Consider the following 27,863-nt stretch of genomic DNA (forward strand, 5'->3'; position numbering starts at 1 on the left):
TTACTTTGCCCGGACACGTACCGTGTCCCCTGCTGCTCTCCTTCAAGAAGTTCTTCCAGAATGTTGGGTCAGCCTTTGAGACGTCTTTTCTCCTTCCCCCTTGGACCTGTTAAACCTGTTGTGTCTGAGTTCCATTGCTGAAATAACCAAGTCTGGTAGAAAGGTGGATCTTCCCTGGGATAACATAAGCTTAACTTAGTGTAAGAGATTTTTAGATTAGTACTAAAACCTGTTCTTGGATGCCCTGCAGAGCAGGGGACCGGCACAGGACGAAATACTGTGGTGTGATGTAGCACACAGATGTTTGATCGACCCATGGTGAGAAAGAAACTAGGCAGTGAGCCCAGTTTCTTTGTGAACTCTTTGGTCAGGGACAGGCAAGGCAAATATCCTCAGCGAGAGTTAAGGTGGTGATCAAGTCTTTTTGCTTCCTTTCTGGAAACTGGAAACGGTCCCACCTCGCTCAAGACATCATTGCAGTAGGATGCCTGCCCTCAAATGGTTAAGTGCTGATGCTTGTCTGAGGTATTTCCCTCTTCTGGGGAATGTGTTAAGCACTAAATGATGCATGAGCCCCGCTGGAGGGAAGTGTTACAGTCTTTATGAAACTGTACACAGACTATTTATTTTTCACTGATGATTTTATTTTGGTAGCCAGGTGTGGTTCCAGGCTAACTTGACATGCTAAGCAGGTCCTGAAGCAAAGCAGTAATTTGCGTTCCTCTAAACAAACACATCCTCTAATTACTGTTTTAAAGGTGATCTCACATAGGAAGAAGCAATAGCAAATAATTGTACAGGGTGGGACACATGTCAAACTGGCACTGGAGTGAACAAAATATCTTGAAGTTGTAACGACTTGTCTTTATACTTGGCATGCTGCTTTGCTTGCCCCAGATTTAGTAAGATCTTAAGTGTGATATTTCCCAGGAGAGATTGTTATCTTAGGGATCAGTGTCTGTCCAAATTGCAAAAAAGGTCTTTTTCTCATAAGTTGGCCTCTGCTTTATGTTTTTTGCTTTTATTCTTTGCTTTTTCCCATGCATATTTTAACAGGTGAGCACTTGTAACGTCAGCTGGGGGACTGAACAAGGTTCTCCTTTGGTAAAGACGCAAGATGCTATAGCCTAAGTTAGGAGAGCGCATCTCTGCAGGAAGGGTTGTCATAGGCTCTTAACAACCACACATGGGGTACAGAGGGGGATCCAGAACACGCAGTCATCAAAGAGTTGTATCTTGAGGAATGCGCAATCAAGACAAGCCAAAATCTCTTAGTAATTAAGATTGCAGTCAACTTTCATTATGAAGCCCAACTTTTGATCCTCTCTTCTCCCCCTGGTCACGGCTTGCAAAGTTTAATTGGCCTCAAAGATGACATATTTATTTTGAAATGGGCTGTTTCAATTTATGCAGAGTGAAAAGGAAATTAATCCAATTACGGTTTAGTGACAGACCACTAGACAAGATTGCATTTGTTGAACGCTTCTGTGTGTTTTTCTGAAGTTGCCATCTCCTAACTTTACTGTGCCACCAGCAGCAATGCTGGGTGAGTTATGGGCCCTGGGCAACATCATTCTCTGTTCTCCTCCATGAGGGATAATAATGACAGGAATTTCAATTTCAACTTACTTTTTTCTTCCATGTGTTAACTAACAGAGTTAGAAGATCTCCCATACAGTATGTTGGAGATGATGGCTGTATAATTACTCTACATTATTTATTAAGTGTCCCTAAGAATTCCCCAAATGCTCTTTATGCTTTCCCTTTTTTAAAAAAAAACCCTGAAATTATTTAATCAAAAATCAGTTGCATTATTAAATGAAATTGCCTTCTAGTTATCTAGGTTGAGGTTGTTTCCCTCTTATTTGTATGAACCTTTTCTGTCACGCATTTTCTGTATTATAAACCCCTCTTCCTCAGACTCTGAGAGGAAAGCAATGTGCCTGGAAAAAGCAACCTGTTAGAAAACATCCCAGCATTCAAGATCTCTGCAGTCCATGTTAGTAACAGAGAAAGAATAAAGATTTCATCAAAAGTCCCTGTCATCTGACTGTTGTTCCACGTTTCAACAAAACACGTGTAATATTACCACTGACTGCAGCCACAACGTGTCATGGCAATGTGTCCGGGAATGGGCCACATGTACCAACACTTGAGATAGCGACCCAGACAGGTACTCAGCAAAGAGCACAGGGATATAAAGAACAGAGGAGGGGAAAAAAGACTTTTTTATCTCTACTGCACTGTATGGATCAGCACCGTTCACCACCAGAAACCTGTTTAAATTTCAGAAAACAAACACTTGTTGAAACAATTTCCTTCCATTAGAATTCAGTCAGAGGCTTCTTTGTTCAGACTCTTCCGAGGTGGTTATTTATTCTTCATCCAAAAATATTGTAGTTTCATCAGAATGAACTGTAGCCTGCTTTAGCTAGCAATAACTTGAGTTTGCACAGTAAAACACTGAGGCCTCTGTAATGGCAGTAAGCGGTGACTTTAACAAATGCACGTTTCCTTTTCTAAGTGGGATTGCTTGTGTTATGGCAAGAATTATATGCAGACTGAGGGATGTAGCTGTTTGTATGAATATCATGCACAGCTGAGTTTACATATTTGATATGATCCTGTCTGACTCCAAGGAGATAAATGAAATTAAGTTCTCAGAAGGGAAGTAATTAGACCATGAAACAATGGCAAAGATAAGGCACTATGGGAGAAAATGTCCTTGAATAAACAGGGAGCGGAGGGAGCTTTTAGTGCAGAAATACAGGTTTCTTTAGCTCTCAATAGATTAGCAAAGCTAAGACTTCTCAAAATTAAAATAAGAACCAAAGAGTCTGCTACAGATCTGACAATCCTGGCTTTGGGAAGAGAAGGGACAGATTGGTTGGGGAACAGTGTTGTCGAGAAATCTCCATCAGGGGGAGATGCTGGAAGGAAGGTCTTTAAGGTGGGTTAGATCCAGGCTTCAGCCTTTTCTCTTGCTTGCCGCAGACCTTTTGGGAAATAAATAGTGAGGTTGTTTCCTACAATCAGTGGGCATAGAAAAAAAGCTGAGAGGTGCCAAAAGTAGAGGGACCATCTGTGTGAAGGTGCCGGGAAAACAAAGACTCTGCACACTAAAGTCGTGGGGCAAGAGGCCAACAGCCTTCAACCCGGAGAGAGGTGGGAGGAGTGAAAGAAGTGCTTGGCAAAGTGTGCTGGCTGTTGACATGAATTTATTTCTTGTAAAACTGAGCAAACTCCCAGCCCTGAAACCTGCCTTTGTACTGACTGAGACAACAGATTTTTTATTGTTTCGCCTGACCTTTAGTTAAACAAATAATAAATGCTACCACAAGGAAATACTGGCTCACCTTTCTTTCAAATTATCTAATAGCATAACTTGTTTGTTTGGAGAATCAGGCTCTAAATCTCTTCCTAGTTACATTAGTTTTACATTCGTTTAATATTTTTTACTTTAACAAGGTGGTTTTTGAATTAAAATCTAACTGGATGTAATCAGCTATTAGCATGAGCAGCTTGCAAACAGTGCCAGTGGGATGCTGAAGGTTTTTTATGTGGATCAGCCAGAGCATCTGGAAACTCACAACTGTGAGAAGCAATGGCATACTTCCTGTACAAATGCCTGAAAGTAGCCGTTCTACCATCTTAGGTTCACGTGAGCCATGGATCCCTAAAGAGATGGATATTGCTTGGTTTTCCATTGGATGAAAGATGGCATCACGGTTGGCACTATCCATGGGAGGGATCCTCTTTGTCAGTGTCTTTAATCATACTGAATCCTTTGAAGTTATTTAAGTTAAAAATATGTCTTAGTCTTAAGAAATTAATTGATACTGTAAATGTGTAACAGTCCCCATTTCAAGGGCAGTCACCTGGAAATCATGGGTCTCCGCGGCTGTGGGTGAGATTTCTCAAAATGGTTGGGAGCGGCTGGTTGTGCCAGGGGGCTGAGAAATAGGCACTTTTGCATCAATTCTGGACCGTGATTTGAAGCTTAGTGAAGAAAATGGCCCCTTGATTTCAGCTGCTGGCCTCACTCCCTGCTACGGATGGACACTTGATCCACAACACCACTCAGCCTGTTTATAAAATGGTGAAAAGTGAATCCTGTTGGAAAAGGAGGATTAACGTAGTCAAGGGGCTGCAGTGAGCAGAGAGAGTGTACACACATCTGTCCTCTTGTTTTATGCTGCAAACCATCACCACGACGTCTGAGTAATGCATCAGCTAGATTAGGTCTAGATTAGTTTGCCAGGTCTCTGGCAAACATAATGGAGGTGTTGCCTTGCTTTTGGGGTTATAAAATACAGTTGACACACATGCCAGTTTTGTGTTTGGCAGCTAATTTTAGATTTCTATGTTTGAAAGTTCTTTTTAATATTTTTTGTGGGTGACCTTGGTAAGCAAGAAAGCAAGGAGATGTTTTAGTCTTGGAAGAGGTTAGCAGCATTTGCTAGCGTGTCATGTTCTAGTTTTTTCTAACCACCTTTAGAAACACTTTTTAGAGCTAATGTCCTTAGCAGACAGATACACAGCGAACTCTGGAACTAGGAAGTCTTTTACGCAGTGGGTGGATTCATCCTGGGAGGCAGCTGACAAGAGTTATTTTCAGAAGGCAAACTCCTTCCTCGGGGTTTCTGCAAGGGAGAGGAAGTTCTCAAAAGGAGCTGTGCTCACAGTCTGCTGAGTCAGCATATCCTTGGGTTGCTCTGCTTAGGCCCTGTTCCCAGCTGGCGTATCCCTCTCGATGGGTGCTGAGAGAGGTCTCAGTTCATTTCCAGGCCTGCAGTCCCCTCCCTTAGTGAATTTTTCCACTTTCAAGGTGCCATTTCTACTTTAATCAACTGAAAGTTGAGTTCCTTTGGACCATTAGACATCTGTGTTCTTCCTCCCAGGAGGACTGTTACTCTGGCAAAAAAAAGAGATGGAGGTTGTTTATCTGCAGAGCTCTTTGGCCAAGTCCCACCTTCAAACTGTAGCATTGTTATTTGGAAGGAAAAGAAAACCCTGAGAGCCAGGGTAGGATACAGATTGCCTTAATGTGGTCCAAGGCCTGCGGAAATGATCCTCAGAGAGAGCTAGGAGCCTGGGAGCAGCCCTCCAGAAAGTGAAAATGTTGCATGGAGATTTGCCTAGAAGTAGGCAAAGGCAGTGCCTGAGCTCCTGTCCTTCTCTGGAGCTCGGAGACCTACCTGCAGGCAGTACCTTAGCAGCCTCTATTCATCCCGGAGCCAGACCCTACAGCACTTTCTGGAGGTGGGTATCTAGCTGAGAGGGGCTTACTGCTTGTGGCTGTGCACTCCGTGCCTGGTGGGGATGCATGGCCAGGTGATGAGACACCTGACAGTTCAGAAGTCCCATCTCCGGGGTGGCTTTGCCACTTGCCACCAGGCTAATGAACCTCCTGGGTTTAGGTGTTTTCACAGAATCATAGAACAGTTTGGGTTGGAAGAGACCTTAAAGACCAGCTAGTTCCAACCCTGCTGCCGTGGGCAGGGACACCTTCCACCAGACCAGGTCGCTCAAAGCCCCGTCCAGCCTGGCCTCAAACGCTGCCAGGGATGGGGCATCCACAGCTTCTCTGGGCAACCTGTGCCAGTGTCTCACCACCCTCACAGTGAAGAACTTCCTTACATCTAATCTAAATCTCCCTTCTTTCAGTTTAAAAACATCACCCCTCATCCTATCACTATGCTCCCTGTTAAAGTGTCCCTCCCCATCTCTGCTGTAGGCCCCCTTTAGGTGCTGGAAGGCCTCTGTAAGGTCTCCCCAGAGCTTTCTCTTCTCCAGGCTGAACAACCCCAACTCTTTCAGCCTGTCCTCATAGGAGAGGTGCTCCAGCCCTCTGATCATCTTCGTGGCCCTCCTCTGGACCCGCTCGAGCAGGTCCATGTATTCCTTATGTTGGGGGCCCCAGAGCTGAACACAGTACTGCAGGTGGGATCTCATGAGAACAGAGCAGAGGGGCAGAATCCCATCCCTCGACCTGCTGGCCGTGCTTCTTTTGATGCAGCCCAGGATATGACTGGCTTTCTGGACTGCAAACACGCCTTGCCGGGTCATGTTTCATTTTTCATCCACTAATACCCCGAAGTACTTCTCCACAAGGCTGCTCTCAGTCCACTCAATCACCCAGACTGCCTTTGTGCTTGGGATTCCCCTGACCCATGTTCAAGACCTTGCACTTGGCCTTGTTGAACTTCATGAGGTTCGCATGGGTCCACCTCTCCAGCCTGTCAGGGTCCCTCTGGATGGCATCCTCCCTCCTGCGTGTCAACCGCACCACACAGCTTGGTGTCATTGGCAAACTTGCTGAGGGTGCACTCCATCCCACTGTCCATGTTGCCAACAAAGATGTTAAACAGCACCGGTCCCAATACCGACCGCTGAGGAACGCCACTCATCACTGGTCTCCACTTGGACATCGAGCCATTGACCGCAACTCTTTGAGTGCGACCATCCAGCCAATTCCTTATCGTCCCTGGCCAGATTTAATTCTATCAGGGTTTTGGCTTTCCTAACCTGATCCCTGGCTGCTCAGACGATTTCTCTGTATTCCTTCCAGGCTACCTGTCCTTGCTTCCACCCTCTGTAGGCTTCCTTTTTGTGTTTGAGTTTGAGGAGCTCCTTGTTCACCCATGCAGGCCTCCTGACATTTTTGCCTGCCTCCCTCTTTGTTGGGATGCATCGCTCCTGAGCTTGGAGGAGGTGAGCCTTGAATATTAACCAGCTTTCTTTGGCCTCTCTTCCCTCCAGGGCTTTATCTATGGTGCTCTACCAAGCAGATCACTGAGGAAGCCAAAGTCTGCTCTCCTGAAGTCCAGGATAGCGAGCTTGCTGTGTGCCCTCCTTGCTCCCCTAATTTCACCCCTTCCTACTGAAAGTGGCACCGGGAGTCCAGGATTCAAGGGTCAGAAGGAGACCGTGCCATAGTGGGATCACCTAGTTGGGACCTGAAGCAGGGAGATCTTTGTTCTGCTCTGCTCCACGGCTGTCCTCTGCCTTATAGGCATTGGATTAGCAGCAGAAAGGTTCCTCATAGCTAAAAGCTGTTCAAACGTGGTGCAAAAAGATTTCATGCCACATGGGAACATGTGGTATGAGAGGCAGATGCAGGCAGATGAGAGAGCACAAAGAATCAGGGAGATCATTAGAATCATAGCATGGTTTGCATTGGAAGGGACCTTTTAGATCATCTAGTCCACTCTCCCTGCCATGGGCAGGGACATACAAGACTCACCAATACATCTTATCATCTTTAGGAAAGGCTTTTAGGAGCCTAGAAGAGTTGTGAGGAGGGCTTTGGTGATGGTCACCCCAAAGATAAGGAGCAGCTCCAAAATGTGTGGCCATCCAGTGCCTGTAACAGGCAGCACAAAGGTACTCGGCTGAAAATCTAGTTCTGTTCTTGATGAGCATCACCACCTTGTTAGAGGTGAGAAATGAGTATTCAGTGCGATAGGTAAGATGGGGATAGGCTAAGAAGGTCCTTAAAGATGGACATGAATGTGTTCTGTTTCAGGGAATAGATAGCGTAAAACTAATAGATAGTGCATAGATGTGCACAGCTGAAAACATGGACTAGGAAATGTGCTTTGCTGCAGTATGAATGAATGAAATAAACCAGAGAGGAGGAGATTGCAGTAACTGAAATGTGCACATTTGGGACTCTTCCCTTCCCTTTTTCTTACTCCTGATTGCTCCCCTGAGCAGGGTCTCACAGACAGCACAAATGGAAGCACAAGCCTTTGGAACCCCTATGTGACCCGTTGTCGTTATACAGCAAGGCTGGCACAAATAGCAGCCGCAGAGATGACTTGTATATGCGAGACAGCCTGCCAGGGAGAAGAAAAGAGCTTTCTACCTTCAGGTGGGCTTCTGACAAAGAGTAAATGGATGGGGAGGAGGCAGGTGAAACCAGAGGAGAAAATAAGACATAAAAACAAAAGCAAAAATGCAAACAAAACAGGAGGCGCTGAGTAACAATTAGACTAGTGCGAGATTAACGGTAAGTGTTTTAACCATTCATGCTGAGTGATTAAGTGCTGTGAGATTTGACGACTGATTATCTACTCAGAAGTGTATTTATGCTTGTCAAAAGCAAGATGACACGTTAGAAACAGAGCCTCACCTTCCCCACCTGTATCTGGTGTTTGTCAAGCATAATTCAACAGTCTGTATTAATCAAAATTGTAACAGTGAATTGTGTCTGAATTAAGTACACGTATGACTGATGCAATACCAATTAATTGCTCAGCAGGTTTTGTACATGGGGTTATGACTATGTGACTTAACCGGTATTACAGGCGTGATTTCAGGTCACTGAAACCTGTCTACCCCTTGGGGAATCTGCTTCTCCCTTGCCTTGTACGTTACGGTGTCATCACAACCAGCTCAGGGGTACCACACCAGCATGGTGTGGACCAGCTCAGGGGTGAATAAGGACACAAGGTTTGGTCATCTTGTCATCTAACTTTAGATATCTACAGGTATATGTCCTTAGAGTAAGAACTGCCGTTCTTCTGCCCGTTCAAACCGACTGGTTCCACTCGGTTCTATCCTTCAGAAAGGTATATAAGGTGACAGATATTCCTTGGTGTCTGGTGTCTCTGGAAGTTTCTGGCTGGTTTCTTGATAGTAAGTTCGTGCCTCTTGATGCTCCTATTAGTTGGCATGAAGTCACACAATGAAGCCCAAATGTATTTTGGAAATGTGGATTCATTATTTTTTTCCCCTAAATAGTTCCAAAGTATTTTTTGTAATGTTTGCTGGTAGCTTGTGCCAGCCTGAAGCCTGAGCATGTTTCCATGCTAACTCTTTGAAATCCTCATAACCTCTTCAACAAATTCCATTGGCTTTGCGAGCTTTTGTTTTTGCTCCTAGCTCAAAGGTGGATCTTTTAAAGTGTGAGAACAGTGTTTCCAGTCACACTTCAGAGATATGTGGGTGGGGAGAAATGTACTTTTTTCCCTATGCTTGGTTTGAAGGTAATGATTTCATAATGGAAAATGGTTGAAGTTAGGAAGTTAATGGAAACTCAGAGCTGAAGCATTAACTCAGCAGGTAGCTTCCTCTCTCTTATGGTCCTATTGAGAACGCGCAAATGTCCTCCTGACTGGAGGAAATAATTATAAGCATCAAGTATGTTGTTATTTTAAAATCCCACCAGAACACAGACTGACATGGTAATGCAGTAATATACAAGTTGAAGTATAACTAGGTGGATATAGCAGTAAAACAGGGTAAAAGACTAGAACGGGATGCCTGTTAGGATGCAACTCCGATGCAATTTGGAGTTAAACTTCAAGGGGCATTGCACAGGACATTATGAAACATGAGAAGACACATAATTGATGTGGACCTGTGCAATTCTAGGTTTTAAGCTTAGGCACAAATTAGGAATTGTATAGGAACATCTGTGCCTGTATTTGTGTTGCATTTGGAATTGAGATGTTCTGCAAATTTTGTTCCAAATCCAGCTCTTGAGAGATCACCAGATCGCAGATGATAAGACCCGTGAGAATGTGTACATTCATCTGGAAGTGAACTTCTAACCTCTTAAGTTTGTGATGCTAATCACATCACCGATTACTTTCCCAGCAGTTTTTACTTGTTGTGCTCAGCATTTATGAAGCGCTAATATACTTGCAATTTGTGACAAGACATTGAATTTATTGACGCCGCATAAAGCTGAGATAATGATAAAAAAGAGGTAGGTTTGATGACTGTTTCATGATGTGTCATAAATGAATGCATTGTTCCAGTTAAGCAGACAATAGGCAGGAGTGAATGCTATAAAATCACACCCCTTGCTTTGTAGCTCCTTTTTTCATGTGGGAGAAGCCAAGCATTGAGTAGCCTCAAAGGCTGAGCCGGAGAACACCTTCTTCCCAAACACACGCTCCACCCATTTCAAAACTGATGCACCCCTTGTGAAGCAAGATTTGTTGTATTAGGGGTCCTCTAGCATCATCCTGACAAGCTGTATTGGCAGATGTGCTTTAAAAAGGATACAGCTTAAATGTATTAATTCAGTATTATTTGCAGTGAGCAACACAGCTTTTAGCACAGCAGAGGAGAGGGTGATGTTACCAGAATGCCCTGTGTCCATCTGCATTTAGTAGCATTTATTTTAGACTTCATCTAATAGCTACCTTTCATTCTAAATACCTTGAATTAATTAGACGTATTGCTTAGGAAAAAATGAGTCACTGTGTGTGACTTGTATGTGTGACTTGGCTGCATAAAATATTAGAAATCTATATCACAGTAGTTTATAAGTCAGTTGGTTAGAAAACATTCTCTTGAATGCCATGAAACAACCCACTTTTTCATACTGATTTCTTCTTAGCTGAGTGAACAAAACCAAGGAATTGACAAAGATAAATCTGCTGTCATTGTCCTTTGAAATACTTTTATAAACTCTTATTTTCAAAGTATTTTCATTCCCATTTTTGCTTCATTGTGACATGCAAAAAGTCAATGGGCTGTGGTAAAACCTAGAATAATGGAAAAATAACCCACATGCCATTGCAATATTGCTCTTTAGCCCTACTGTTCCTACAGTTAGACATGCAGTTATTTTACATGAAGGATTTGCTGTCTTTTAACATTAATTACTGCTTATGACATTAATATTCTGCTTGTTACTGTCTGAAGTATTGGCAGTGTTAACTTCCATGCTCTGGAGCAGGACAGTGCCGCAGTGACATATTTAAAAAACATAAATTCCATCTGCAGTGGTTATTAGGGGTTTAAAACGATGGAAAGATTCCAGTCTTCCAGCCCTTTAGTGCCTATATCACCTTTAGAAATCATTTAGAGATATATTTTTAAGATATTTAGCTATCTGAAGATACCCGGGAGGATGTTTGAAAGTGCTTTGATGCTTAGTTACTGTAGGAAGTTACTTGCATCATAAGGCACCTAATAATCTTTAGAAGTCTGGTCCTTGGCTACTAAGTGGGTGTTTTTAAAAATTATACTTCCACGCCATGGGAAAAGAGGGAACTGCAATTTAAAGTACTCTTTACTGGGCAAGTGGCTGCAAGTGTAGACCTGGCTTCTGGTTTAATCTCCTCTGTTACCTTCCCAAAGGCACTCTGGGGACATTTGTGAATCCAGGTTTCTCTCTCCTAGAAATAGAAACCTATACATAGGGTCCCTGTGCTCCACAGTAATACAAGTAGGAGGAATAAATGAACTTCAACACTATTTAATTTTTAATTAGGGCCCCTTTGTCATATCCTTTGTAAAACTGGGGAGATTAACTTTCTCAAACTTATTCTCACCTGGTTAAAAACCAATTAGCTGTTATACACAGGCCAAATGTATCCTTATTAGTAAGAATTCCTGCTAATTATATTGTTCTGGTTAAGTGACTTTTCTGCCACTTGGTGTGTCAAGTTCAGGTCTACTTTGGACTCTACAGAGATGCTGCCAAGATTTGAATCCAGCCAAGTGAGAACCCCAGCGGTCTTGCCTGATTAAAGATTTCGAGATCAGGCCCAGCGGAATTATGCCACCATTAGTTCTGCCCATTGCTGGGAGTTTTCTTTCTCTTCCAGCCCTTTGCTTCTTTCCTGAAGACCACGTGCGAAGCAAGCCCAATAGCAGTGGAAGTATTTTTGTCTCCAGTATCTGGGAAGATTGAAAATAAAGCAAGCTTGAACATCAATAGCCTTCACTTAAGCTTTAAAATGGCAGGTTCAGTTTCGGAGGGCTGAAGCTGTATTTTCCTCTGTCATTACTAGCTGTGCAGAGGAGTGGCTCCAGGACATTCAGTAGTCTCACTGCTTTCGCACAGGTGTCAGGAGAAGTGAGCTGCCTTTGAATTTGGCTTTCTCTACGCTGTGATTGAGGACAGTAACTCATAAGGAACAGGGAGAGGTGCGGTTGTCCTCCGAGATCAGTCCCCCGCTGCGCAGAGCTTTCCCACTTACTCTCTTATGGTATAGGGTGTATATGACTCACCCGAGGGCTATTGGCACTTCCCACAGGCAACTGGGGGAGCAGTCTTCTGTGTAGGAGTGTCCTAATACAGTCATGATGAAACGTGGAAACCTGCCTAGCCTCTTACTTATCCTTCTGTCTTTCTCAATAAATAAAATAAATTGGCTGGATGGGAAGGAGGGGGTTTTCTGGCAGGTTGCTGCTGCTGAGTTTGTCATGCGGCTCGTCCCTGCAGACCAAGCGTTTGAGTCAAGACTGCCGCCGAGGTGACAGCTAAGGATTGCCCAGGAGCCCCGAGGGAGCTGTGCTCCGGCATCCTCATCTGCGGGGCTTCACTGGTCCCTGGGCACGTGGCCCTGGGGCCAGCCGGGTGGGCAGGGTGCAGGCAGGCACAGCTGGTGCACAGTGGTCCTAATGCCACAAACACATCGAGACTTGATCAAGACTCAAACCCACGCATGCTAGGAGAAGCAAAGTGGTTATTATCGTACCCCCTGCGCCCATAGGATCCATCTCCCACCACTTTCGGTGAGCATTTGCTGTTCCTCACTGTAGGAGACAACTGCAGCTGGGAAAATCTGACGCCGTTGGCCTCTAGCATGGCACCGAGGAACTGTAGTGGGCTTTAATTATCACGTGCACGCTCAAGCTGATGGGACTAAATCAAGGCTTGTGATTTTCTAGGCTGCCCAGCAACAATATGCGGTAGCCCAATCTGCAGAGCTGAGCATGCGAAGGACTCATCAACTTCATTGGGGGGGGGGGGGGGGGGGGGGCAAAAAGTTTATGCTCAGGATGGCATTTGTGTTTGGTTGCCCATTTGCTTTTCCACTTCTCTTGTGGAGAAAATGCAGTTTTGAGGCATAAACCTCTTTGTAGATGACTGTAGAGCATAACCCTGCTTCATGCTATGAGCCGAAGTGTCCTTTTGGTTACATCGCTGTTCTCTGAGCACATAAAGGATCTCCATCTTCGTACCGTCACTTGTCCCTATTGTCGGCAGTATGGGTCCACCTCATCCATAGCTAGGGTAACCCAATAGCTAAAGATCCTGTACGAGCCACAGCTGGGAGTCCCAGCTCTGTCACGTCTCCTGGGCGCTATAGCTATGTTTATTTCCCATATGGTGGAATGAAATAGTTTTGTTACATCTTTCAGTCCTGTGCTTGTCCAAATAGCCAGTTATTCATGTTTTTGTGTAACTTAGCTATACAGGTGTGGGGGTGGTATAACATTCACCCTTCATTAGCATGCATTCAGACCAATGAAGGAGATAATGGTAGACAACAACAACCCTGTGTCTGTGTCAAATGGCTATTTCACGGATGGCAGAGCTTTCTTTTCAGAAGTGTGGTATCTGCTGCCAGGTTTCAGATATAACTGAATGTATGTGTACATACTGCACTCATCTGAGAACTAGGAGGCTACAAAAAGAGCATTATACCACTTATTAATCTCTTCATTCACTGTAAACTAATAAGAGCTGCTCATTTTGTGAGGCAAGGTACAGGGATAACGTAGCAGCCAGATCATCCTTCCAAGAGCGTCGGTCTTCCTCTTTAGGGGAATGTTTTTCAAGGGTTTTGCAAATAGAGCCTCCTTTTTTGTTCATCTGTCATTGCATGTAAACCCCTTTAGAACAACACACCTCAGGTGCTCACCACCTTTAACTGCACGTAGCTCCTCACGTCTCCCAGGCAAGGGAGTGGGAATCAGCTATAATTACTGGCTGCACATGTAAATCCACACTCCTCCACACTGGAAAAACAGGGCTGCTGCCAACAACTAAAAGATGGTTCACTGTTTTTGGCTGAGATAAATCCTTGCAGCCACTACTTTTATCTTTTTCACCTTTAATGATTAATTAATCATTAATATTTGTTTTGATGTGTTTCAAATTAAACAGTCTGGAGGTTTTTGCTCAAGCTTTGCAAGGCTTTTTGGATGCTGCCAGTTAGGATCCACTACTTGGAAACTGTTGTTCTGATGGCTTGGTCTCCTTCTTGTGGAAATCAGGGATACTCCTGAAATCAGGGATGGCACTGACAGGGGGATATTCCTGTTGCCTTAAATGGGCTGCAGGCCCTACTGTAGGAATCCAAGCATTTCAGAAGGCTATTTGGTCCTAGTCTTCCTGCTGGAGCTGTGAGTTACTGTAATAGAAGACCCGGAACTTGAATTCCTTTTTCTTTAAAGGATACTGAGCAGCCTTGACATGAAAATGCTTGAGACAAGGGGACACAAGGTCGGCACCTAACTCCTGGTGTGCAATCTAGGGATCCCTCATTTTTATTCTCAAGGTGCCTATATTAATTCGTTACATTTGTGGGGGATTATAAAGTTCCACCGGTGCCTAGCAAAACCCCATGCATCTGTGCTGGAGATCTTCAGCCACTGTCTGAGCTCTGTTGTGATCTGGTTACAAGGCAGAACAGAGCATAACCTCAGCCTGTGTCCTGGGGAAGCAACGAGGCTGTGGGCTCACTTTTTGCATGCTGTATGGACCCAGCAGCATGCCCGGCACAACAGCTGGAGTTAGCTATTTTGTCAGTAATGGTGAGGATGCTGCATCCAGCATCCCTTTTGCCCCATGCCTGATGGCTAGAAAGTACCTCCAGGAGGAAAATACATGTGCTCTGGGCCTCAGGAGGTTCATACATCTCTCTACCCTTCCCAGGAGGGAACCACGCTATTTTTTAAGATGAGCAAACAGTCCCCTCTTCTTCAAGCTGCACTGCTGTGCAGAGTGGTGCAGGAAGGCATGCAACCACACAGACCGCAAATGTCTCTGGCAGTGAAGGGGCCAGACCAGTTTCTGCTCATAGGATCTGGAGAAATTAGAAATAAAGAGAAGGATTATACTGCTAGGGAGTATAACACAAGGTAGGGCGTGGATCAGAAATTGCGAGGTGTACGTGGGTAGGTTTTGTCACAATCAGTTAGTGTTACAGCTGCTTAACTACGCAGCTCAGGTTTCCAGCTGCGAAATGTCTCCAACTTGACATTATCACCGTGAAATCTCATGAGAATATTTTATGAACGTGGTATGTAAGGCTGGCATTTGCAATAGAAGACATGCAGTTCTGGGCAAGAAAGGCCACTGAAATTGTTGGAAAGATATCTGGGTCTTCCCCCTTGAGTAACTGGAGATCACAGAGGCGATGGGTAGGATCTGAAAGATGAAATGGAGAGAAGTCAAGTTGTATAAGCATGAGAAAAGGTCTCCTGACACCTCCCCATCCTTTCTCCTCCGTGTGGTGGGTTATACACCCACGTAAGCCCCAGAGGAGGCAGCTGCATTGATAGCAGAATCACTCAGCAATGTGCTAGGACAGCAGCAGAGGACAAATCTCATCCTGGCTCATTTCTTTGCCTATAGAAAATTACATGCTAAATTGAAGTGTTAAGTCCCGAAATAACTAAACTGGCAAAAAAATGTTAATTTTAAAATCATCACCATCTTCTAAGGCTAATAGAAGCGGGTCTTTTGGTGGGCATCTGTCTCTCTCCCAAATTTTGGCTGCCCCTGCTTCCTTTGAATGCCTGCTTTGAGCCACTTGCTATCAGCACTGGGGCTTTTTATCACAGTCTCCTCTTTAGTCACAGCTGAGGGAAGGTGTATGAAGTGACTCATTCCTCCACATTTGCCTCCGTGTCCCATCTTCTAGGACATCCAGGGTCTTTCTCTTCTAGCCAGTTTTTCAAAGCAGGCAGGACTGTATGACGATGTTTCCTACCCGCTCCAATTAACCTGACAGTAGTATAGAGATCTTAAAGATATTAGTAAAGACGCTAATTTCCTTCATGTGTTGTGAGCAGTCTGTGGTTTGGAGACCACATGTGACCCCAAAGTTCAACTCCTTGGCCTTCCAGCCACAGAGATTTAGCTAATCTGGCCAGGCAATCAACATATGGGCACTGAACCATCTGGCTTTGAGCTGGAATTAGCTCTCCCTTACCCAGTCGTTAGATCTGGCCAGGCAATCAACATATGGGCACTGAACCATCTGGCTTTGGGCTGGAATTAGCTCTCCCTTGCCCAGTCGTTAGATCAAGCAAGGCGTGATGGGCAACGTGGGTGGGAACAAAAGGTATCGCGGTGGTAGGAGATCAGGGGTCAAAAACACCGTCTGGCCATGAGACATAGCACCATTTCTATCTTTCTGCTCATAAATATGCGTTCTCTTTCATTTTTAATGCAAGGGAATATTCAATACTGAATCCAGTAAACCTCCTCCAGCTCTTTGCAATAAGCAAATTAAGGATATAACTTCAAAAAACCCAGCAATCTAAATGCAGTAAGAGAGAAAAAGCAGATGTTTTGGCTTTGTAAGCTCTATAGATCCACCTTTGCTGAGAACAACTGACATCTGCCTGGTTTTGTCTCTGCTCGGTGTCTAGTTGAGGTTTTGCTAACTTTCACATTATTTGCATGTGTGTTTGTGAGTGAGAGAGAGCGAGACTGCTGATCTGAGGTGGTGGAGACCAAAGCCCTTTCTGTAGCCACAGAAGCTGTCACCACTGCAGTACCACATAACTTGTTGGCTGCGGCGCGGAGGAACGGTGCATGGGATATGAAGCAGTAGAAATTAATCTCAGTGCCATTGAACTTCCCACCTTTCTTCTAAAGCTGTCTCCAGAGATGTCCATGTCAGGGGAGGGTGGTTGACATGGCGACATGAATCTGGTAGTCTTTTATTTACCATGGGCTGCAGAACCCTCAGATGGTACTAATCCAAGGGTACTATCCCCATGTTGGCATGGGCATTTTTAAATGTATGATCTTCCAACCTGGAACTTGACTATTGTGTTCAAAAGAAAATAAAATCAACCAACCTCCTTTTTTTCTCTCTGCAAACTTTACTGCAAGCAGCCCCAACCTATGCAGTTCCTGCTTGCTTCTTGTGAACTGCCTGGGGCCACCTCTCATGGCTGCTCGGAGTCATCGTACAGTGCTGTAGTAGACTATTTGCTGACTATGCAATGGTGGTATAAAAGACATTCCTGTTGAGTGGCCTGAAATCATCAAGGAGACAAAAGATTTCAGTCTGAGACATAAAATCCCACAAGATAGTTTGTGCCCTGTTTGAGGGGGAATGGTCTGCTATAAAGTCACCTTTTACAAAATACAAGATATCAGAGAGTTGATGGATGAGAAAGAATGGATAACTACCAACCGTGAAAAAAAAAAAAAAAAAAAAAGCTTACATTTCTTCTTTTCACACCAGAAAGTCCATGTGGGAGGAAACCTGGACGATGGGAAAAGTGCCATGCTGAACTCTGCTCACACAAATTATCAGTGAAGCTATGTGGGGAACATCCATCTGTAAAATACCTGTCCTGGAGGATGTTTGGGGGCTACGGGATAAGAAAGGGAGGGGGTAGAGTTAGAGATGTGGTGCCTCACATCATTGATGTCTGGTTGATTTTCAAAGGTCCAAATTGTAAGATGCCTTGCATCAAGGTAAGGCACTGCAAGTCCCATGGACAGCATCAGTATTTGAAAGTTTTTCCAGACCAGGAGCCATGGGCAGAGCTCTGCTGCAGTCAGCCAGGCATTTCCAGGACACCCATCGGTTTCTTTCCCTCTACCAACCCTTGCCACCTTGTTTACCCTGTTCACCTCTTAGCAGACTTGTCATGTTTTCCCCTTGGGAGCAGGCTGGTTTGTTCCCATGAGTTCTCACATCATTATGAGCCATCCTGAAGATTTTTTGGTAGTTTTCTTACATGCGGAAAGCAATCTGATGTGATCACTCTGTGAGAATATGTGTGAGACTATTCTAATATCTGTTGAAATTATTGACTTGTTTCAACTGCATAAGACAGCTGAGCAGAGGTAAGTTTCTAGTGTCCTCCAGACCAGAAGCTGTGATTTAAACACTTCCCTTGGCCAACTAGTAAATTCATCAAGCCCAGTAACCCCCATGCTGCTGGCAAAACCTCTGCAGGGTATATGTTGAAATAATGGAACATTTATTCACAAAGACATTTGGTTACTCAAAGCTACAAATCCTTAAAGGCTCGGGCTTTGTTAGTTCTGGCTTTCACAAAATTTTTTATGCTTTCTTGTGGCATTTTATCCATGACATGTGCTGTTCATGGAGGTGCAGCATTAAATGTCATGTCTTGCAAATGTAACACTCTGACTCAGAAAGAGTTGTTACGGAGGGAACCTGCCCTACTTAAATGGCTCTCATGTTTGCCCAAGGTTTTTGTACCGTGTTCTTCTAACGGATCTGTGCTTTAAGTGTTAAATATGATAGATGTTAATATAAGTGATTCAATCATAGTTTACAGAATGCCTTTGCAGCTGGGGTATTTAACATGCTCTCCTGGCAGCTCGGCAGCTAAAGCAACAGCAAAATCTGATTCCTCTGCTTTTATCTGTGCAGAGTGCTACCCCTCTAATTAATGATCCGTGGCAATATGTAATGAGTTTACTTTCAGCTCTTTGGCCTCTGGGATGGTCAGAAGCTGGCAGAGATGTACAGGAAGCTCAGTCATTAAAGGATTTAGTTTCCCTTATTGTACATCAACTTCTGTATTTTAATCCTTTGCTTCTTAAAAGCAATCTCCAGCCAAAGCCCATGGAATATATTGGTGGCGGTTTGCTTTTTTGGTTTTGGTTGGGGTTTTTTTGGGGGGAGGGTGAATGTTGAAGTGAGTTTTGCCCATTAGGGCTAGTTTTGGACCTATGGGGCTTGTGCCTTTCTGGTGACAGCAAGTAGGACGTGGTGGCCCTGTGCTGGCCAGTGGCAAGCGTGGATTTTAGCATTGCTGGAGTGCCTTGCCATGTACTCATCACTACTCCAACGCTGCAGCACACCCAGTTTGGCCTGATGGAAACTGTCGTGCAGGGCCAGATGCCACTCCTGGTCAAGTCAGGTCTTGTTTCGGGGACGGGTTTGACCTCCTTCGGAGGCAGACATTTCCGTGTTTCAGCAGCAATGAATGCTGTATCGGTCAGGGAAAAATGACAATTCCCCTATCAACGCTCTTGTGCAACAACTCCACAGCAAGCCAAGGGGAGCAGTCTGTGCTTGGGGCTCTGCAGCAGATCAAACGCTCTCCCGTCAGCCCTTGTTTGCACAGCTGCTGCGCTCGGAAAAGTCACCCGAAGCCGTTGGTTGCCCAGTTCAGTTTGCTGCTCTAAGTCTTGGCTAGAAATTTGCTCATATGTTAAAAGATTGCTCAGGTGCGACGTTGCCTCTGTTCATTTGTGTTGTTGACACCTTTGTAACAGCACATGGGCAGAATCATAGACCTGAAAGGCTGGAGGGGAAACCTGATAATTTGCATGGTTGCATCGAGCCTTGTAGCTCGTGTCTGCCTGTGGCACGGCATCCAGACCAGTACTGCTCTGAAAATGGTGAATCCATCCTTTCTTTTCTTAGTGTCTTACCAGGATTAGTTACTCTTCATGGTCTTCTGTACGCTTAAATTTGCCTGTTTCTCACTTCTAGATTTATTTTCCTCTTTGTCCCCTGGATTGCAGCACCTCGTGGGCCTTGTAGGGTGAAGAGTCCTCAGTGAATTGGTTAAAGTATTAGGCTCCTTTTATTTGTATTTTTATTTTTAGACATCTTCTTTCTATCAAATGGCCTCAGAATATTCCTGAAAATGAACAAAGCAACAGCGGCCGGAGGTGGCATCTGCCTGTCATGTCACAGATGGGAGGATTTGCAGGGACACATCAGGGAGTCGGAGATGTGAGCAGTACCTGAGGTTTGCCAGGAAGGAGGGAGAGCATTAGGGAAAACAGCAAGTGTGATGAAGGAGAGGTTAAAAGGTTGGTAAGGCAGATTTCCTTAGCTGGGTCTTCCTTTGTTCGTAACAATTTCTGTAATCTGATCTAATATGTTTTAACCAAGCCCATGTTTTGATGTTCACTTTGGAGGCTTTTTTTCTTTCTTCGGAAACAATTAATGGGAACTGCTGTCACCCCAGTCCATGTCCATGTCCCCTCTGCTATAGCCAGAATGTTGCACCATCACGTACTGCAACAACATTGATGCGTTGCTTTGCGCTGAGTTAATCCAGGGCAGGGTTATCTATTGCAGCGTGGGAGCCACGGGTTGGGAAGGGGGGAGGCCGGAGAGGGAGGACAGAGGGAAGAAAAAGGCTGTGGAGAAGTGGGGTTAAGATCCTCTCACCGAGATGGGAAGGAGAAGGGATTGGAATAATATGGCCCATTGGTTAAGATAATACTCTGGGGTTGGGGGATCTGGTTTCTTGGCCCCCTCCGCTCCCTCCTCTCATGTGATTACAGAAGCACTTCTAACTTTTCTGCACGCTGCTTCCCCGTTTGCAAAATGAGAGCAGCACCTTTTAAAAAAATAAATCCTGGCAGGTCTTGAGGAGATCAGATAGTCCGGTGAGTATTTCTGCTAAGTGAGATCACCGGTGGGGCTGCGTGGAGGCATTTGGAGGCTTAGCAGAATGAATCCTCTGAACCTTTGAGATTCACTTGGCGCTTCTAGAGGGGGATAAAAGAGGAGTTAATTAAGTCGTTCCCAAATCCCTCCTGATCCGTGACCATCAAGTAACTGCCGTTGCACAGTGCTTTCCTCAACTCTCCATGTACCCGAGCATCCGTGCATGCCAAAAGTGTCTGGCTGTTACCGGCACGTCTGGCACCGCTGACCTGCTCGCAGAGGAGTGGGACAAACTTGTCCCAATCCCCGTTGGCCCTTGTGGTATCGACAAAATGCTGTGACGATACCGTAACTGATTTCCCGATTAGTAATGAAGAGTATTCAGCCCTGAAGGGTTAATTATTGTGTATCAGGGCTGTAGGCGGTTGCTCGCCCATGCTTTATAGTAAGGAGCTGCTAATTTCTAATTTCTGCAGAGGAGCGGGTGGCTGCTGCTGGCTGCAGTGACCTCTGCTGGGAAGCCCACGGCTGCTCTGGTCCAGCTTCAGCAACACAACTCGCAACTTGATCTAAACCGCAGATTTCTTCCCAAGTGATTTCCATCGATTTTTTATTATTTTTTTTTAATTTTGAATTCCATTTTCCTTTAAATAGCTTGTCATTTGGGAGTCCATCTGAGTAGAGAAATGCTGTGCGGGACAAGCTGCTTCATTTGCAGGTGTGCGATGTGCACATTACCAGGAATATTATGCGCTGCTTAACTGCATGATTAAGGCTGCACTGGTCTTGCAGAGGCTGAGAGAAAGTGGAAAAAAGTGCCTCCTTCCCATCTAAGCAAGCCCCTCAAGTGCAGCCGCCACCAGCGGTTGCGGTGGCTGGTGTGCACAGGCGTCACTTCCCAAAGGGACATCTTCTTCCAAATACCCTCATCCCTGTGGAAGTGACTCCCTTTGTACTTTGCAGATGATTCAGCTTCTGCCGCCGCCTTCCAGATTACACTTTATTTTTGCTGTCTCCCTGAATCCCACGTGCTCACGTCCTGCATCTGATTTCAAAGAGGGGCAGATTGGCTCGATGCAGAGGACCCCACAGTAGTAGGACTAAAACCCTTTCTGCCTCCTTCACTTTAGAACGGAGCAAGTTCATCTCCCTGTAGAGAGCCCAGAGGCACGGTGCCCATTTGCTTTGCAAATCAGAAAAGGGAGAGGGTCTTGCGGCAACCCTCAGCGTGCAGCGTTGCATGTCTGATGAGCTCTTTTCTGGCTTCTGCCTCCCTGGCTGCTCATCTTCGTGGGTAACCCACCCGTTTTAGCCACGTGTGTGACAGTTAGATGTTGCTGGCAGCTGTCTCAGAGAGGGTTAGGTTGGTTTGGAGAACCTCCGAGGTTCTCAAAAATAGAAATGCAGAGCATTAATATGTGCATGGTAAAAAACGTACTGCAGGCTAAGTTGGAGAATTTAAACAGATAACACTATGGTGGATTATTTGTTTTAAAATTGCCTTGACCACGAAGGTAGGAGGTACGCAAATGATCACGTGAATGTGCATGTGCATAAAGGAAAATGGAAAATACATATAATAATTTTCATTAAAAGTGACTAATTGCTTGAACTGTCATTTGTAGCGTACCTTCAGCTCAATTAAACAAGGCAAAACCACCCTTGTCCTAACTGTAACCCTTAACGGACCAGGCACTAGACTTGCAGAACAAAATAAATGCTTCCAAACATGTGCTGTGCAAAGCCAAGGGGCTGGTTTCCTGTTGCCAATATTAAGCACTTGATTTGTGATGCAGTCTACCTGGAAATTTTGCTAAAACATCATGGGATTTTCCAGATACTTATGTAGAGTGACGAGCCTACTCATGTATTTGTTGCTCTGACATGCTGTAGTGCATTATATTTGAGTTTGCTTATTGTCGATGTTAAATTTCCTGTGTGTGAAGGTCCTTATATGAATGCAGCTTTTGATGATTGATTATGGGCGTAAATTCAGGTCAGTCATAATCTTTCCAGTGAATTCAGAAGAAACTGGGTTAGTCTGCATTCTTACGGGAAAGATCCTGCCGGGTGCAGGGGACCTTCTGCTCTCAGCATCTTCACACAGACGTTAGGGCACTTGGGACCACTGAGGATGAGGTTCTGACACGTGATTAAGCATCTTCATTAAGCTACTTGAACCTTGAAACATGTAGAGAGTTTTGCATTTGATGACAAAGCACTTTTACTTTCTTTCTGAATGTGTCCATCTGTTGTTTAATGAGTGGTCTCTGCTTAGCATTTCCCAGCTTTCTTTTGCTCTTAAAATGATTGTCTGCAATTGGTGTAATTAACGTTCTCCCCCTGGAGTTGCACTGGTAGTCTCTTCAGGGTTTGCACAGGTTAAATGTATCCTTTGGAAATTATTTGTAAGCATTTAAGGAGCAAACCCAGAGGGGCATTGCTCTAGTAGTTAATTAGATGTACGCTTGTAGAGATGATTTTTCTCTTTAAAGCTAGCATTTTTGACAAGAGGCTTAGTGGGAATGATCGTTGGGAATGGTAAGGATGTAGAAAACCCATGAAGATGCTTAGAGCCGTTGCACAGAAAGCGCACGGTGCTCAATAACACTGCGGGGAAATTTGGGCGTCCAGACCAGGTGTAACATCGAAACAGGGCAAATTTGGTGGGAAGGAGCGTGGGGCTGTCGTACGGCTGCTGCCTACCTGTGGTAGCTTCTGTGCGGGGGCTAACCCCTGCCTTCTCCCTGCCAGCCCACAGCCTGCCTCCATCGCTCCCTCGCACCCTGCTCTGCTGCTGTCCCGAGACTTCAACCTCCAACCAACCATCTTCATTCATCTGACACGGGAACTGTAAACCTCTAATGCCCCACATACTTAACCCTTAAACGTTTTGGCTTCAGAGAGGATTGAAGGAATTTTCTGTGAGTCATAACAGTATCCTGGGCTGTGAAGCACTCCTGACTGTTTACTTTGGTCAAAATTGTATTTTACGATGTTGAATAAAGCACTGACAAGTAGTGTCTAACTAAAAATAGCTTTATGTTTTGCAGCCACTTAAAAAAAAATAAAAATCACTATTTCATCTTATTTTATCTTGTGGTTTTTCAGGATCAAGCATGAAAATATAGTTGCCCTGGAAGACATCTATGAGAGTCCAAACCATTTATATCTGGTCATGCAATTGTAAGTACTGAACCTAATGAAGTCTTTGTGTCAAAATTGCCAACTCTTCTTGTTCTGGTTTTTTTCTTTAGCACAGAAGATGGGATACTTGAGAGGTATTTGTCTTGTGCGCTACAGTCTGCAAAATCCCCGGCAGGTGGTTAAAAATGATTCTCCAGGTGTGATGGGCTGGGTTGTTGTGAAATCGTGAACTAAGGTGTTTTGTGAATAGTCTCGTCCAAATCAAACCAGAGTGAAGAGGAGATGTTAAAGGGATCGGAACTGGCTCCGTACATATGGAGTTGCCACGGTTTAGTTCTCTGTGACTCAACAGATCCCTGCTCTGTACTGAGCAAGAGGTGACCCGAGGTGCCACCACGTGCGTGGGTACATGGGTGCTGGATTTGCAAGAAAGCATCATCCTTGTCTCAGCGGAAGCGGTAGCTCATGCTGTTGTTCCTTGACACGTCTCTCTCACCAGAGCCCCTTTTCTTCCCCTTTTTCCCCCCTCGGAGCCTGAGAAGATCAGGATCCCATCAGGTACATGGTACCCTGTGGCCTGGTCGCATCCACCTTGCAAGGAGGAGGGAAGTGACAGGCAGAGGCTCATATTGCTTTCCCCCCTTTCTGAAATCAATTTAAAAACATGATTCGAAGGTAAAATTTCCTCTTACCAGCTCTAGTCTCTCTCTTTTCAATTATGAGGTCACCTCAAACAAGAGCACAGCAGACAGGCGGGGCAGAGGGATAAATCACAGCTGGGAAGATCCAGATGTGCCATAGAGAAACCTGGAGCATCTGATAGAGGCAGCTCTGGGGTGAAATACCCCACGGGAAACCCTTGGGGACTATGCCGGTCCCTTGTCTGTTGGTAACATCGGGCATGGAGATGTCGTTAGAAGCTGTTCTGATGGCAGTGTGGGAAGAATAGTGTCCTGTACATTTTTAATCTGTTTTTGTAGCCCTACATTTCAGCCCTGAGTGCTGCAAGAGGACTTGCACAGGAACATTAATGTCGTACCAATTCCAACAAACCAGCTGGGTTGTGGGAAGTACTAATTTTGTGATCAGTTGATTTACAAATCCTTATTTTTGTTTAATCTCTTTAGAAAAAAAATCAATATTACTCCTTCTTATTATTAGCTTGTTTAATGTAGCGTAACCCTCACTTTTCTAAATTTCTTACATCCAGATCACTGGGTTATCTGAAATGTAGATCTGTAAGCATAGGTGACACTGAATATATATTAGTATAAATTTCTACTTGCTCACAATTCAACGCTTGCTAGGAATTATCCTTTCTGTTACCGCTGTATTTGTAAACCCAGCCAACTAATTTTCCAAGGGCCAGGCATTTAGCTATTCCAGAGGGACACAGCATCGCTGATGCCCACCGGAGTGGGATGCCCGGCTGAAGTCAGCAGCCGGGAACCCATCCGCAGTGTTCGGGGTGGCAGCTCTGAGCACTCCCCAGCCCCGAGGAAGAGCTGTGCCTTGTGTTACGAGGTAGACGGAGACACCCTGCGTACAAAGGCATTGAACTGAATCTGCAAGGGAGTGGGATTGATGCTTTTTATCATTCCTCTTAAGAAAAAGCAGGAAAAAGATCCTCCAAAACTACAGGGTTGTTTTATTCGAATATGGGCACACACTTGAATGCAATCAAGTGACAGCACTGTAACAAACACCCACTCACACAGAGAGCCCGTGTGACAAACCTCGTGTGTGTGCATGCTCTTAATCTGCCTCAGCTATGGGGTACAGCACGTTAGCTTAAGCTTATTTTATTCAAGTCACTTGATGTCGTGCCAAGCTGTTGCTCTTAGCCCTCCTTGCTGCTGTGAATCAGACGAGGCCGTGTTGTCCTCTGCTCTGCACAGTGTATTTCCAGGGAATAACTTTTCTGTGCTTTCTTGGAAAAGAGTTGTGTTATCCCAAGGTGGAGAGGACAAGGTGGTCAGGTACTCCCCCTCGTTGCTGCCGATGTTGCATTAAGGATGGTGCAACCTCCGCGCTGCCTCTGAATTCTCATCAATAATTGGGATTGGGATCAATTGGCATCAACGGTTGGGCAGCAACTCTGCGAAGTCCAGAAGACTCAAAATCAATTCCGCGTGCCTCCTCTCCCGGTTTCCGTCTGGGAGAAGGCATGTACAGATAATCTCTTGTTTCCAAGGTAACACCAACTTGTTGATACAATAGCTGTGAACCATTGCACGGCATGAGGTATCTATTTGTTTACATCTCTGCCCTATTTATTATTAGATTCCTTGTGGGTTTTTTAGCTTCTCATTTTTCTGTTTTTCTCCTAAACAAGGCAACAGTTGCATACACTTAAAACTGGGATTTGATGTGAAGTGGAAGGGGTTCTGATCAAGCAGCTTTCAGGAAGCAGCCTTTAGATTAAAAAAAAGGGGGGGTAAAATTAGGGCCCCTCCAAGATCAGTATCATAGGCACAGCAAATCTCAAATCCATATGCCCTTCTCCCTGGCTCATTGCTTGCTAAGTGGGCACTAACTAATGTTTCCTAACGGAGAGTTTTTTGTTGCCTGGATGGCATTTTCATTACCAGCCTTTAAAGCACTTCTTGCAATGTTGAGGAAAATCCACATTACAGCCCCTGAGCACCTCGCAGCACCTCTGTGGGAGAAGGCTTTTGGAGGTAGACCGAGCCTCCCTGTTTATGTTTGCTCTCTGGTACATCTACTTCTATTTGAAAGCCGTGCTTGTTAGCAGGCCAGCTTGAAAGATAAATATTGCACCTCATTTATTCCGTCAAAGATATGGGCAAGCACAGGTGTCAATGTCTGTGCTGGAGTTGGCAGGAAGGGAGGTGAAGAGGTGGCTGTCTGTGTCTACTTGACACTTAATTTATTCCTGCCGGTCCCTCTGGGAGCTCTTCCCAGGGTTACATAGCTGTTGGTGAATCTGTCCTGTGTGTTCCCTGGCACATTCATGGGGAAATCTAATCTCTGGCTTTGGTTTCACCACCTTGTTTTCACATACATTGTATACAAGCCATTGTAAAACTGTTCGAACTGGCACAGTCCTCTTAGTGCAAGGCAGACCAGAAGTCCAGCTTGGAGATCCCCAGATTTGACAACTCGGAATTTCACCTGCTGTTTCAAAGAATTAACCTGTTCCATAGAAATGGCTGGGCCATTTTTTCTTTATTTATTTTCCCCAAATACAGTATATTCAAACCCAGTGACTCTACGTTTGGCAATGTTATGGACAACTCCGTGCTGTCTTTTGCTCCAAGCAGTATTGCTCAGCTTTGGTATGAGGCGGAATTACCGGTGCAGCTGCAAAGCCGAATACAGATGTAGGATAATCGCTGAGTCTCCTATGATGATTCTGCTAAAATTTTGCAGGCACTATAGAAAAGTATTGTAGAGCATTTAGATTTTGTCATATTTCCATTAGGATGATGTGCTTTCAAACCAAGAAAACACCTGCCCGTTTCCGAACTTGGATTTCCTATAGTACTGTTAAGACCTACATGGGCAACAAAGACAAACACCAAAATACTCTGAAAGTTTCATTCCTTCTGGATGCTGGGTGATATTTCCCCAGGGGATATTGTAGAAGACAGGGGCAAATAAAGTGCTTTTGGAAATAGTTTTATTGAATTATGTCTCTGTATGATAGTAAGCTTTGTTAATGAGCATTTACAGGATTTTTTGTTGCTATTGGTGCCATTTGGTAAGAATTACCCTACTGTATCTTCTAAGCTATCCGCCGTGCTTCACTTCATCAGTATAGGGAAATATTCTGATAACCTATTGTGGTTAGCATTGCCAGATACTAATATTTCATTGGCATAATTGGCCTCTTGAGTATTGGTGATTCATTATCTGCATGCTGGAAAATCATACATAAATATGGATTTACATGAACACATCTTTTCCATCTAAGTGTTACGGGACCTTTTGCAAACGCTGCTTCTGAACGTGCTACCTGGGCAGGCTGGAGCAGAATCCCAAAGCTCGACTCTAATTTCATCCGTATTTTTTGCCTGCATTGAAGTTTGGTTTCCCGCAGATTTGTGTGCACCCTGCGCTAGTCAAAGCCACAGGAGCTGGAGCTGTTGCCTCTCCGAAAGGGTATGGGGCCACGTTAAAAACAGATGAAGACGTTAATTTCCTTGTTCTTCTTTATTCATCCGTATTTGCTTAAAATATGTAGGAACTTAATATTTTTGCTATCTATCTCTACTCTGCTGTCAAAGTTGGTTGAAGTTCACCCAGTGGGGAAGAAGTTACTAAGGGCTGGCAAACTGGGATGGAGAGACATTGCCTCACCACCTTTGGAAAACAGGCTAAAAATAGGTCTAAAAGGCACCTCCAAAACTGACGGAA

General features: G+C 44.7%; 1 protein-coding gene across 1 annotated transcript in view; it reads left to right on the forward strand.

The window, feature by feature from the left end:
* CAMK1D (calcium/calmodulin dependent protein kinase ID) overlaps positions 1-27,863 on the forward strand; it is a 230,183-nt gene that overhangs the window by 115,108 nt on the left and 87,212 nt on the right. The window contains exon 3 of the mRNA XM_049814469.1: positions 23,448-23,522. Within this exon, the coding sequence (XP_049670426.1) occupies positions 23,448-23,522 (75 nt within the window). The remainder of the gene's footprint in view (positions 1-23,447; positions 23,523-27,863) is intronic.

The sequence above is a fragment of the Accipiter gentilis genome, chromosome 11, assembly GCF_929443795.1.
Source record: "Accipiter gentilis chromosome 11, bAccGen1.1, whole genome shotgun sequence".
Classification (NCBI taxonomy): domain Eukaryota; kingdom Metazoa; phylum Chordata; class Aves; order Accipitriformes; family Accipitridae; genus Astur; species Astur gentilis.